The sequence below is a fragment of the Toxotes jaculatrix genome, chromosome 1, assembly GCF_017976425.1.
Source record: "Toxotes jaculatrix isolate fToxJac2 chromosome 1, fToxJac2.pri, whole genome shotgun sequence".
NCBI classification, from domain to species: domain Eukaryota; kingdom Metazoa; phylum Chordata; class Actinopteri; family Toxotidae; genus Toxotes; species Toxotes jaculatrix.
In genome coordinates, this window is record NC_054394.1 from 21,784,562 (window position 1) to 21,799,412 (window position 14,851).

A 14,851-nucleotide genomic window follows, 5' to 3' on the forward strand; every position below is an offset into this window, starting at 1 on the left:
TTATTTATTGTTTAACTTCCTACACCTCAAGTCGTCAGGTTTTTGTGCGCAATGACCGGTTGTTGATATGGTCTCTGTCTCCGTCTCCACACGCAGAGACTGGGGATGCGTGGATTAAAAAAAAAAAAATTAAATAAAAAAATAAAGACAGACATAACAACTCCTGTGGATCCGACAGTGACCTTCTGAGTCTGGATACTTTAAGGACTGCAGTAGCCTCTTTAATGAAACCGCTTGACCTGGGATCTATTTAGGAGTCTGTCCATCGTTTTAGTTCAGAGTTTTAGTTCACTTGTGTCTGACTCAACGATGTGCTCCGGTGGGAAATACTATGTGTTTCTGTTCTTGCTTAAAAGTACCCTGTCGGACCCGGGAACCACAAACCAAGGTGAGTATAAAGGGCGTCACTGCATCTAACCACAGACTTAGAACAAGCCTGGATGTACCATAAAGTCTTTTCTAACAAAGCTGATTCTCTGCTCTGCCCAGTCACATAGATGCACGCACACACAACGCAAAACACAACTTAATGTTTGCAGCGCAGCCTAATTTACTAAAAATCTCAACCCATTTATATTTTAAAGACTTTAAACAAAAGACGTCTATTAAGTAATAGAATCACAACTAGGTGACTAATGTGCCTTACTTCAGCCATGATATGTCAGCCTCTGGATTTAGCACAAGATGACAGAGGGATCTATGTGGAATTTGTCAAACATTAACAACAACAACAACAACAAAAAACACATTTAAACATGCAATAAATGTATAAATTTCAATTTATGGCTGAACCAAGAGTTATCAGTCTTGGTTTCAGAAGATTTATCTATTGTCCTAATCAGTGATACTGAATAGCTTCCCAAACACATCTCTGAAAGACCGAACATGCACTGATAATAATGTTTTGCTCACTTTATACTCGGTCTGAAAAGAGATTAATTTGGTTCAGAATTTTACCACGAATTCAAATTTAAAGATACCTTTACAGCCTCAAATTGCATGTGAAACCACTAGTTTGCTGTCTAAACCAAGAGATTTCAGTCTACTGTTTTTAGCAGGATCGCACCATTGATCCATCATTGATATTGTATAGTTTAAAACACATCCTTGTACTTTATCATGTACTCTCTCTCTCTCTCTCTCTATATATATATATATATAAATATAAATATATACACACATATATACACACACACACACAAATCTTCCTTGTGGTAGATTTGTCTCTATTAAGTTACTGATATCGTATAGCTTACATCTTTGAAAGGCTGAACATGGCAAAGGTTTGATACCTTTTTAATCCTGAACATGAAAAATGGCAATTTGTTGGCTATTTTCAGAACAAAACAGCTGTGGTCCTAATCACTGATACTACACACATATTAGAAAAAATGGCAATGGTAAGTTTTTTAACCCTCTTGATCTTAAAATAGATCAATATTATATAATATACACTGAAATATACATTTACAGCATCAGAATCCTGAAATTCACATTAAGATGCCGTGTACTGTTAAACCAACACACAGAAGCTCCATCCGTCAAATTATGGAGGAGATTCTGACATTATTCTCCACCCGAAAATCCAAGTGCCCAGAAATATGGCCACAGCTATAGGGACCACTGACTGTTACAGTAAATGTCAGCCTCTGGCATACTCTGTCAGCTACACTGATACTTTTGAGTTACCTATTTTCTGCCTCTCTGTCTTTTGTGATGAGGTCATACATTCATGGATGAAAATATAAGTCTGGCCCATACAGTGCCAAGAGGACCGATTGTGTTATACTTACTGTAAAAAAAAAAAAAAAAAAAAAAAAAAATTTTTTGTGAATTTTATTATGCTGGCCAAGTGGTTGACACTAAATGCACCAGAATAATTTCCCATTTCTAGTCACATGGGCAGTGTGTGCAGTTGCATATGTATGAGAAACACAGGACATAATAACGTTATCTCCTCTCATAAATCACATGGGTAAATGGTCACCATAATGTAATCTGTTCTTGACATCTTCCACTTCACACATTTGCAGAGGTCAGTTTAATTTTCCTTCCTGAATGTTTAATGTTTAGGATACACATTTTCAAAGACGACAGGAGCCCTTTCACTAGCCAAATGTCAAAGTCTCCCTCACTTCATTTTTCTGTGTGTCTTGCGTGTGTGTGTGTGTCTTTGTGTGTGTGCTCAGTTTTCCCCACAGGATGTCTGCCTGCCTGTGGTGGTGACAGGCTTGAAGGGGAGGGGATGCTCACAGGGGAAACTTGAAAAAAAAAAAAATGACAACAAGACGAGTCTAAAATATAGTGAGAACAAGCTAATATATGTTACCCAGGTGCCATCTATCTGAGTGAGTTTTGAAATGAATGTGAATCACTTGTGTATGTCCTCTCACACTAAGAGAAAGGGAAAGAGACGTAGTCTTTATTTATAGGTTGTTTTGCTGTTTGTGGTCAATATTATGGTAACTGTGTATTTTGTCAAAAATAATGGTAAATTCTCACGTAAAGTTACCTGGTTTATCTGATGTCTTAAAATCAGCTACTCTAATCTCCTGGTTCTTGTTGCTCCCATCAAAGTTTTGCACAGTACTCATGCAGTTTACAATGAAAATGTTGGCAGATTTACCATTTCAATTTTCATGTTTCAATTTCAAATGTTTGAAACAATAGGCTCCTAGCTCCTAGCTGGCCAACTGAAGTGACGACTGTCTCCGCTATAGAGAAAGACTGCGCCATAGCTAATTCAGTTCAGGTCAGTTCTAGGCCAAAGGTGTATGTCCCAGGTTGTCACACACTTATAGTTTTATTTCTTGTGCTTTTCCGTGCTCACAAAGTAAACGTTGTTGAACTTTGCCATAAAGGTTTCAATCTCTCAGTCACCTGTGTAGTCAAGGCTAATTTGTCATAGAGTATGTAAAGTAAAACCTCGGAAATACAAATTTTTTTTCAGAAAGAGAGATGGAAAAAATGCTAAAATGCTAAATGACAGTTTAACTGAGCTACAGAAGCTAGAGGAACCGAGGGTAGCCGGAAGTGATGTCATAAGTGGCTCTCTATTCAATTTATAAGGATGCAAATCCTCACATCTGAGAAGCTGTTAAGTAGCAAATATTTAATCCTTCAGCACTACTTTCTTATCTAGTGTGTATTTTAAAAGGATGGACCTGGCACCTCTTAGACGATTTGATCCCAGCATAACATCAGTGGCATCTTCAGTAATACAAGGATGCTGCATCATTTGCGCTGCATCATTTGCGTGAATTAGATGCTGCCGTCAACTTTTATTATCATCTCATGTAGAAAATTATGACTCTTCCTCTCCCAATGGGTTTCTGAAACCACATCCTGGAAACTGCACAAAAAAAAAAAAAAAAAAAAAAAAAAAAAAAAAAAAAAAGGGCCCTTACAGAAATGCCTGTCTCTCTTGGGGATCTCAGCCAAGTGCTTGTCTACTTGAATATCCTCAGCCAAATACTTATATAATTGAGGATTCTGACTTAACGTCTAGCTTCTCATTCGGCTCAAGCCCAGGTTTCAGTGAGGTGTCATCCAGAAATACACAGCAATTTTCTGCAACCAACTGCTCAGTAAAGACTGTGTTCTTGTCAATGAAAACGTCTATGTGATACATGTGTGACCAAACAGTAATTTATATAGTGTATTTCTTTTCTTTTCCTTTTTTTCTTCCCTAGGAAAGTCACACGTAGTGCAGCTGGAATAAATCCATATCATGCACTTTGCATGCAGATTAACATAAAAACTGGAAGTAGAGTGAAACAACTAGCCTGGTTCTCTCCCAAGTTCAAAAATCTGTCCATCAACACTTCTCAAAAGAGCAACTGAGAATGTTATATATCACTTGTTTAAATCTGTACACACAACCAGTAATGTAAAAAGCAACAATCTGGGGAGTCACACTGGAACTATTTGTTGGTGAACTTCCCAGAGTCTTGTTGTCACTGTGAGTTTGCCATACAAGAAGTGTGGAGAAAGCTAATCAGTGTGTTTCCCAAAATGTCTACTACTCCTTTAAGATAGCAACTCACTGTCTAAATGGTAACTCAAAATATGAAGTATAGTTATATTATTATGAAGTCCTTTCATTTTCATAGTCCATTAAAGGATCCCTGTGGAGTTTTCTTGTAAACACTTAAAAGTTATGTTTACATTCAGTATTACTCACCAAAACACGTTGTGTGTATCCAGCAGTTTGGTTCAAAAAGTCGTCTCTCATTATGTAGTTTGTTATGAGAGACTCGATGCTAAACGCTACTGATTCAGTCAGTAACACTATTGATTACACTTAGTTCAGCTTCTGGACTTAGTGTTAAAGATTTGTTGAATCACATGGTGAACACACCTTACCCTGCAGTATTGGTGTATCATAATGTAAATGTATCACTGACATATCTCAAGGGGAATTGTGGCAGTTTACTGTGCACATGCCTTATTTTCTAAAATGTGACAATATTCCTGCGTTCAGGAAAATTCAGAAAGGACAGTTGCAGATTATCATGTTTCCACACACAATACCCAGACAAGAGTAATGTGATTTGGCCTCCTGATAAATGCTGGTTGGTGTGGTGTGTGTGTGTGTGTGTGTGTGTGTGTATGCGTATGTGTGTATGTGTATGTGTATGTGTATGTGTGTGAGTGTGCTTTGAGTGAGAAAATCTGTGTATCAAATTCAGCACCGTGATCTGGGGTCATCTATTATTTCCTGGCTCCAAAGATAGTTGCAGGAATTTAATTATTTTGTGACTACATTACTGTGTATGTATGTATGTATGTTTGTGTGTGTGTGTGTGTGTGTGTGTGTGTGTGTAGGTGTGTGTGCGTGTGTGTGTGTGTGTTTGTGTGTAAGACACAAGGAAGCAAACAGTGAAGGGAGCTGGTGGAAGAAATTCACTGCTGTCAAACATGGAATGGAACATTGCTCATGGTTATGAAAGATTGTTTTTCTAATTTTGTCAAAAATCAATATCACACTGTCTCTCTCAGTCTGTCTCACAGTCTCTTTCCCTCCCTCTCTCTACGTCCTCCTTTTGAAGAGAGGCAAGGCCACCTTATTATAATTCAGCCCTTAATTACCAGCAGGGGATCAAGGCTAAATGAAGTCTCTGTAAATACTGAAGCGGTTCATTTAGTCTCACCAAACTGTATCTTCTCTGGTTATCTAACTTGTTCAAAACAGTAGCAACCCCATCAAATTAGTCCAGATTTGGCAAAGTCCGCTGTACACTGAAGTGACAGGTCGTCTGAAGATATGACTCTTTGGTCTATAATGTCGACTACTGAAGTGGGACACACTTTATTGATAGAGATTGTAATTAACTGGCTGTGTGGAGACAAAGGAAATTGCACATTCATCATATCAAATTGGCTCAGGGGGCTTAGCAAGGGCCAGATAATGGCTCTCTTCATGCCTGAGCCGTGACCAGAGTGCAGACAGCTTGAGATTGTTACACTTGTATGTACGCAATGCGGTCATGGATGCGCACGGAGAAACAAAGTTGCTCACCCCAAAAACACCATCAAACACTAATGCTAAGATCAAATTATAAGACATATTTCTCTTTTTAAATGATCACCATGTCAGATTTACTATTAGTCATAAATACTTGGCCTGGCTTGGCACAGCAGACTAAACACAGCACCAACTACAGATGTTTTCACATGATCATAGTTTTATGAATAAGAATAAACCTCTGTGGTGAAGGTGAGCTTTGTCTTTTTCTATCCCGGTCAGTAGAGAGAAGGTAAGTGTGTGATTGCACGGCATAAATATGCACACGCCGATAGATGTGATTTAATTGACTGATGCTCCAGACCACAGGGTAATAATACCAAATGGTTACAAGTTTGCAGAAATGAAACAAAACATCATCCCTTTTTTGGTGCATCATGTTTCTAGCTGTGTAACGAACGAGCACTCTGTGCTGCCTTGGGTCAACATCGACTGAACTCATCACAGAAGCTGCCAAAACTGGGCAAAAGAAGGCAAAAAAGTGTCCCAGATGCTCCATTGGTTCTTTTCCATTAATGCGCACTACACCGAAAAAAATGAGCAATGCCCCAAGTCTGACAGGTCGACAATTGTTGGGCTGATATTGCCTGAATTTGACATCAGGCAGAAAGATGTGAACACACGCTTAACCCAGGATGCAAGAATGGTTGAAATGAGTGTGAGTGCCCCTCATCATGCAATCATGAGATTCGTCCTTCTGTCTTGGTCTGTTGGTCTACTTATCTGTATGTCACACACGAAACTCTTCAGATTTTCAAACTACCGGAATGATGTGGGTCACTTTGGGTGGTTGCGCTTCAACATGTGTGTACATGTTTGGGAAAAATCTCCCCACTGTGATTTTGCATTTTCAGAACACGGAGGACAAGTACATTGTGTGCATCACGTGTTCACTAATCAGTACATTGTTCTACGTAACTCTACTGTTCCAACTTAAAAAAGTCTTGTTTGCATACAGTATCTTACTGCTGCTCTCCAACACTATCGCCAAGCAAGAACATCAATACTGGATGAATTTTTTAAATTCTTACTTTCTACAATATCTGTGCATGTCAAATACAATATGCAGTTAGTACAATGGCAAATGTTAATTGAAAGTCTGTAACAGGAGGCAAACTCCAGTCTCCTGTATGGAAGATGTGCCACATGCCCATACGTTATCTCAGCCTCCACACCATTAGACATCACCTTGCTACAACCTCTTGTAATGGCACTGGTAATTGGAACTGAACCTAAACTGGTGAAGAATCATCCAACATGGATGTATTTCCTAAGGATATTGGACTCTGTTATCAAATGGTAAAATGATACGGTATCAGTTGCCTCAAGCGTGAACTTCAGTTCACTTCAAACAATTTGAAATTGTTACTGAAAGAGTTGTCAGCATTCATTATGGTTGGCATGCTGACTATTTCTCTCCAATGAGTTTTAATGAAGTCATAAGTTGTTTAGTTAAATATCTAAAGTTTTCATTGTCCTTCCATCTTTTCCCTTTATTTATCCTTGGCTTATCTGATGTTCTGTAGCAGAAAACTCCTGACCTCTGAGAAGGAGAGTACTAATCTTCCAGACTTCACCTAGATGGAGGGCGTATCTGTGTTGTCCTGGACTTTCCTAAGAGCTGTTATTTCATAGGTGGTTGAATCTGATAAGGGCTTTACAGCTCTGTCAGCTCCTCATTGACAGCTTGATAACTATTGTCTGTTCTCTTCCTATTTTGTCACCTCCATTTCTCTTCTTTTTAAATTCACTGTCCAACCTCTCTCACACTCTCTTCCCCTTTCTGTTCTTTCCTGCCATTCCTTTGTGCTTATACTGTTGCTCTTTCACTCCTCCAACTTTTCTCCTCCATTTTTCATGACTCTCTTTCATCACCCCGCTCTCTCTAGTGGTTCTGTTGGACACTACGACAGTGCTAGGAGAACTGGACTGGAAGACCTATCCTGTCAATGGGGTGAGTGACATTGGCATTTCTTAAAATACTATAAGAATATTCAGAGTTTTTTGTTTTTTTTAACAATCTTGCCTGCATTGAAAATAACCAGTCAAACAAGTGAGCAAATTGAATCAAATACACCAGAAAGGAAACAAAAAAACTGATGTACCAATTTAACTGGTTTAGTAGCTTAGACCTAAAAATCCTGACTGTCCCAAAGCTGACCAACCACCTTTTCTTTCCGCAACTGAACCGTGGAGCAGGATTAGCCAAGGTTTGCCTTGCACTTAAGTCAGATACAGACAGGAGACAGGACCTCGGCTCTCATTAAAAATCATACCAGCAGAATGTGACATATTTTACATGCTGACCTTCCTGACAGTAGTCAGACCAATGTGTCACCCAGTAGTGAACACTTACATGATGATTTGAAGGTCAAAAACAGCCATATGTCTGGGTAAAAACTGAGCGAAATTTGGTTAAAAAGTGTTTTTTTTTTTTTTTTTAATGTCTAAGTTACATATAATTGTTTCAACATTTTAATGCTAGACTTCAGCATGTATATATAGTCAGGATGTTGAGGTGGAGGTGGGGCTTTTGAAGTTCTGTATGAACAGTGGCAGCAGTAACAAAAAGTGACAACGTAGCTTTCAGGTGAGTGATGTGACTGTTACCATGTAGCAAAAGAATGAGAAGAAATTTGATGGCTTCAGTACACCTTCATGATTAAAAGAGTGTGTTGGATATATGCTGAGGCGAAAGGAGTAAGCCATGTGACTTACTGATTCAAGTTGACTGACTTAACTAGCTAGCAGGCATTGCTTTATTCAGTGAAAAGCAATGGCTAGATAAAACCCCAACATCTAAAAAAAAAAAAGTAGAATAAAATGTAGCCCGCTTTTAACTGAGACATGATGTCTTTTGACCTGCAAATCACCAAACTGTTGCTTACTGGGTCAGCTGCAGAAGTCAGGAATGTCAGGCTAAAGAGTTGGCATACAATCCACTGATGTCACCCTTTAAACCAAAACAACTCAGCAGACTTATTTGTGCCCAATCAAAGAAGCAAAAGGAGCTGCCATTTCTGGAGGCGGCTTTTCAAAAAAATTACACTAGAATTTGTGATTTTGTGAGGTCAAACTTTACGCTCTTCCTCCTGTGCACCCACTTCTCTCAACTCCATTAATGACTAAATCACATTTGGCCCCAAATATAATACGAATAAGAATTCACAAAAAGCACTCGGAAAGTAAATTGAAACCATTTCTGAAACATAAAAGGTGTAATGAAACTCCTGACAAAGATCCTTAATTCAATAGTCTCTCGCTTTCTCTGCTTGCATTTTTATAGAATGTATGTGACAATGTTTCCGTGCAATGAATATAGATGTGATCAAGCCTTTAAAATATCTTGAGATTAAACTAATTTAATTGTAGCACATAATTCTTACAAGGCTAGGCCTGAAGGGGAAATGCTGTGGATTTCATTCTTACAAATATTTCAGCTGGGACTAAGCAACCATCAGCGACAACAATAATTTTTCCATGATGTTGTGTCTAATTCGAGACACGAGTTGGTAGAGAGACTGCTTGTGCTTTCAGGCTATTGTTAAAAGTGTAATAAATCCTTCGGAGCAAAACCAATAAATATAAACAAAATACTGAGATATTTTCAGGGCCAAATACCAATATTGAAACAGCTTCTCCTCCCTTGCACACAGCCTAAACAGGTTTTTGCTATGGGGAGCAGAAATGCCATTAATTGGTTGAACAAAAACACAACACCGCCACCCAGATTCACATCAAATCAATAATTCATCACAACTACAGAGATTTAATGATATTTTCATAACACCTCTCTCTCTCTCTTCCCTTTAGTCTGACAATGACAAATTGTCTTGTTTTAATCAAAACCTCACGCCTCTAAACCAGTCTGAGTGACTCTACCATTGTTGTTAATACAACAGTGCCTGTCTGTGCAATGTAGGTATGTGTGTGAGAGTGTGTGCATGTGTGTGTGTGTGTTTTCTTTACTGCCTAATGTCTTTTTCAACACCCACTGACATGAAACACTGATACCCAGACAAGAATTTCACCTTTAACAGGAACTCCACATTCATTTTTTTCCCCTGCTGTAAATAATCACATAAATTCATGTTGCCGTGTTACATAATAACAGGTACATTTTTCAATCAATACAGACTGTGTGCAAAAGAAAAACAAACTTTTTTTCTAGCCTGTATGCATCTCTTTGGAGTTTTAAGGTCCTTTAAGCCCAATTCCGTTGCCCCTAATCAACTGTGATGGAATTTCCGAGACTCTGAAGTAAATTTTGTTCGTTGATCCTTCCAACCATGGCAGCAGCTGCTGTGCTAAGAATATAAGATGCAAAACTGGCTCACCCACTCTCTTCCACAGAGAATATAATGAGTGTCGTCAGCCAGGCTAATACCAAAATATTTTTTTTAACTTAACTGAAAATGGCTATAAGTGACTTTTTTGTGTCTCATCAACTAATTCTCCTCAGATCTAGAAGGCACAAACTCAGCCAGAGTATCTATCTATCTATCTATCTATCTATCTATCTATCTATCTATCTACATGTTCCTGTTGTATTATTAATGAAGCTTTACCAGAAGTCTAGTCACAGTTCTAGTGCTAGTGTCCCACAGGAAGACAGTGGATAAAGGGTAATGAACTGAAAAGAAAAAGATGTTAAGAGATTTTCTTGAGCATCTGATAAAGACTGTCATCAATCATATGACTATAAATGATTAATGTGGCCCTTTTGACCATGAGGCAGGTAGCACTGTTAAGCTTGGGGGTTCCCATTATTACATATTTGGTCCACTGTTTTTTTGATTGGAGTTTAGATGCTGATGATCCAAAATGACAACCACCCACAATAATGAAAAATACTCAGATTATTTTGGCCTGTATTCACCACCAGCGTCTCACATGTTCTGTGTTTTTGAGAGACTGAGCAAGTAATTCAGAGTCAGTATGTGAGCAGGATTTATTAAAGTGATCACATACCGTAGTTCATAGGTTGTGGACAAATAAAAGGCTGTGGACAAGTAAAAGCTCTACTGAAGGGTCTAATTGTTGTTCGGCAAAAGAGTACTAAATTAGCATTACATTATCACTAAAAAAGCACCCCTGCTCTTACTCACTCCCTTCTCTCAGTTCTTTCGTTGCCATCACTGGTAGCGTAGTTAGCTAAATAACAGACAAAAGCCATAAGTAGGCAGTTACTGGAGAAGAGCAATTATTGTGTGAGGTAAAAGTAGTACATGCTACAGCCAACTTGTGTTGAACTCAGAAATGAATTTTAATTCCTGGTCAGACTAAGAGATATAAAATGGTCAAGAAATATTTTGTGATTGTACTTAAATAAATACGTAACCACTTAATTGAATGTTGGCTCTAAAAAGTGATTATTATAAATGAAGGTGATGGTCAGTTGAAGCAACGTTACTTCACTGATAGTGAAAGGAGAGGCCTCTGCTCACATTAGTAAGCCTGGTCTCTGAGCAGCCATCGCTGATTTGAAAGATGATCTCTTTATCTGAGAGGCAAAAGTTCCATCTAAACCTCTTTTCAGCGACAAACAACTTTCATAACAACTTTTCACTGACTAATACCAGTGGCTGTCAAAAATTCTTGTCAGGAACTGAGTGCAGACCTTAAGCTGCCGGGAGCCATGCTGAAAAAAAAAGTTATAAGAAGTAGAGTTAGAAATTCACCACAAGTTTTCAATATCTGAACATCTTTGCACAATGATAGGGCTTTGCAACTGCTTCTAAATGTCATGGAGAAGGCTTAAGTGTGCCTCTATTAAGTCAGTGAGGGGCTGTTGCAAGTTGGCATCTTCAATTTGAAAACACATTCAAATCAAGATGCAGAATACTGCCCCACCTGAGAGGCAGGAGTTCTCTCTGAAGCCCCGTCCAGCCAGGATGTGGAATAAACATGTTGGTTTTTACATGCACAGGTTGTGGCTTCTATGACTAGCATTGTTTCTGAGTACTGTTACAAAAACAGGGTGTACAGAGAGGCGAAGTGTGTGAAAACAGGCTGTAATGTGTTCCATTCAAGTCCATTTTCTAATAACTGGCTTCATAATTTGTGCTTAAGCAATCAATGGCACAAATAAATCAAATATAGAAGTAAAAGAAACGATTATTTATTTATTTTTTATTTCTTTCTAATTTATCTGTGCAGTGCTGATGTGTTTTTGTGACTCTATCCATTTATTAATTTACTTATATCCTCATAATTATTATATACTGTGATATCAATCAAATAATCTCATAATATCATCTCCCTGTAAAGTATTTGTTGTTTTTAAATGTTTTCTAATAACTTCACTTGACTAATTTAAGTCACAATTCAGTTACAAATATTCTGTTTGCTTGACTACATGCAGTCCAGATACGCATTTTTCATGCTATCTACCAGAACTATCACTGCAGCTATATATGCCACAAGTACCAATCCACTCAGCATCACTCCAATACATTAATATGGCTGTACATGGCCATAAAGAATTCAACTAGTAGCTCCAATGTATCTGTCCACTTCAAGTCTGAAGAGGGACTGGGACTCTTCAAGTAAATGGTCATCTACTAAGCAATAAAGATGAAGTCTTCCATGATTCCCTCTCTGAACCCTCTCCCTCAAATCACCACTGGTTCACCACTTAGTCATTAACTGCTGTGTTGCAAACTTAGTTTTTGCATCATCCACAGTTTTCACAAATCTTCAGTTTTTCATCATATTCATTACAAGGTCTCGAAACTAAGTCAACAGTGAACCTTTTTTACAGGCCAGTTCCAGAAAACCTTGTGTTGCACTCTCATATTGCAATATTAGTGTGAGTTCAGTACATTAATTAGTTGTACACCTTGTACTCAAAACCTGGTTTGTGTCTGCTGCAGCCTGCTAAGCTTGGGGCTAATAGGCAGTGCGATTAGTAGGTGCATATCTGATTGCCTCAGAGAGCGTGGGCTGCAGCTCATCTTTCAAACTCGGGGTTTGCATTTGTTTTCTCTGCTCTGAACCATGCCACATCCCAAGGGTGCATTTTAGAACACTGAGGCACACAGAGTGACAAATCACCATTTTCTCGTTTGTATGCATAATGGAACGCCAATTACTTAATGCTGATCTTATGCAAACCAGAAAGTCTGCTTTCTTTAAAGGTACTAAGTTTCTGTTTCAAGGTCTGTTACATACAACCTCGGAGTCCTCTTAACATCATAAAGGCATGGGCACAGCATTACTGTGTGGCTGGAGTTCCAAATGAAAGAAGGTGTGATTGTGATTGATGAATCATTTAGCCCTTGGGTGTCACATAGAGCTAATTTAGATAGCTTAATTAATAAAAGATTAATTGCTTTTGCACACTCCAGTCAAGGTTAAAGTGTTACTTAATATTTTACATTTGAGAACACTCTACCTCAGTTGTTTCAATTTCCTCTGGCTCAACTCTTTCTGTCTGTCAACTGCCTTTATTGGGTCTCTCTATGTGCGATGCATTCAAGAAATGTGTTTTTAGGGATTGTGCAGGACTGTGTGTATCCTAAATGGAGAAGTATGCATACCACATTCAACACAGTAGCTTTGGATAATGTTCTTCTATTGAATACCCCATTTTGCAGATATAACAGGTACAGAGTTACATAATGCAGGTACCAGCATTGTGGAAAATGAAATCAATAGGTTGTCACAGAGTGCTTTCAATTTAGCCACTTAGCTACTTTCTCACATCCTCCATGTTCCTTACTGTGACCTGGAAATGAATCAGTCTACAATTATGGAAGACGTTTCAGTCTTCTGTATCTTGGAGAAGACTGTGAGAGAGGAGGCTTTCAGAGGAAGTTTACACAGATGTATTCTATGTGCAGGTCTTTTACTAGATTATGACACCCTTTCAAATCCAGTTTAGTAGCTCTGTCCGAATCCAGGGGATGGATCCTGGAAAGAAACCTTTTCCAGGTCAAAAACACTGTAATAGTCTGACATGGCCTGTCCCATTTTAAAGATTTTCTTCAAATGTGGTTAAGATATGTAGCCTTCTTTGACCCACATTAGGACATTAGGACTCATGTATCTTTTGCAGTCCTCAGTATCCCATAATCCATTGTGCAGCATCACGTGTCTGATTGAGTACTCAAGTGGTCCTTTTCAACTTGTAATGTCAAAAAAGGTCACATAACTGCATTGTAATTTATCTCAGCAGAAGCACTGTTGAGTGCTTCTCTCAGCAACTTCGTGTTGAGTTTGGCCATGGAAATGTTGAACTTGTTGAAGGTTTGGTCTCTGTGAGACTACACTGTTTCCTTTGTGGAGGAGGAGCAGGAGCAAGGACCCACCTCAGTGGGCTGCACTGTTTGGAGCATTCACCTTCTGAATAGAGAACTATAAACTACACCTGATCTGAATAGAGAGGGGACTAGTGTGGCAAAAGTGTCACTGTCACATTAATATTATTGCAGTTCACAACCAAAACAAGCCATTCACTGAAGCAATGATTAATTCAAGCTTAGCTTTGATTATACCATAAAGTCAGCTTAAGGTAGCGTCCTGGAAATTAATTCTCCATTAGCTTCTGGTGAAACATGGAAATGATGGCATGTTAACTAAAAGAAGGCATCCATGTATTCTCTTAAGCTGCTGGCAGGGGGGGTCTGTGTCTGACCATTTCTATTTCTTTATGAAACCAGCAATCCAACACTCACACCTGCTTCACACCGTGAAAATGAACCAGGGATTGAACTTTTCTCTCGAGCTCTCTATTTTCATTCCTGACACAGCGATTTTTCTTGCTTTTCTTGCGTACAACTGAGTGCAAGGCTATGAATACCTTCCAGGAGAGGCTGTCTGAAAATGTGCTCCATTATCCCCATATTTAAACAATATAACATTTCCTGCCCTCTCCATTACAGCTGGCTTTTTACTCTGCTTTCAAGCGTGGCCATTCTGAGCAACTATAAATGATAAGACACTGGAAAAACTAGTTCTGTTCAAGCACAACCCAACCCTTATTCTGCAGGACATTTGGATAAGAAGACAAAGTTACTGTAACTATAGCTCATGTTTCTGGGAAAACGCTGGACTTTGAAGGACCCCTTGGTGTCACAGGACCCCAGAGTGTATGTGTGTAAATGTGAACAATTTTTCACAGGCTAACAGCATCAGAACCTCCACTGATTTGTTTCCCTTCTAAGTTTAATCTAATTTGTTTTTTCACTGATTAAAGATTAAATTAGAATTTTTTTATCAAAATTATTTGCAGAATAGTTTGCTGTCATTCATTCATATTATTTTACATGCTGTGGATTTCTCTACCACGGCCTTTATAGGACAGAATTGAGCAGAACTGTT

The 14,851-nt window shown here is 38.6% G+C and overlaps 1 protein-coding gene across 1 annotated transcript in view; it reads left to right on the forward strand.

Annotated features, from left to right (window-relative positions):
- The first annotated feature begins 291 nt into the window (after positions 1–291).
- Positions 292–14,851, forward strand: part of epha6 (eph receptor A6) — a 48,561-nt gene continuing 34,001 nt past the window's right edge. The window contains exons 1-2 of the mRNA XM_041057109.1: positions 292–388; positions 7,417–7,481. Of these exons, the coding sequence (XP_040913043.1) occupies positions 310–388; positions 7,417–7,481 (144 nt within the window). The 5' untranslated portion in view covers positions 292–309. The remainder of the gene's footprint in view (positions 389–7,416; positions 7,482–14,851) is intronic.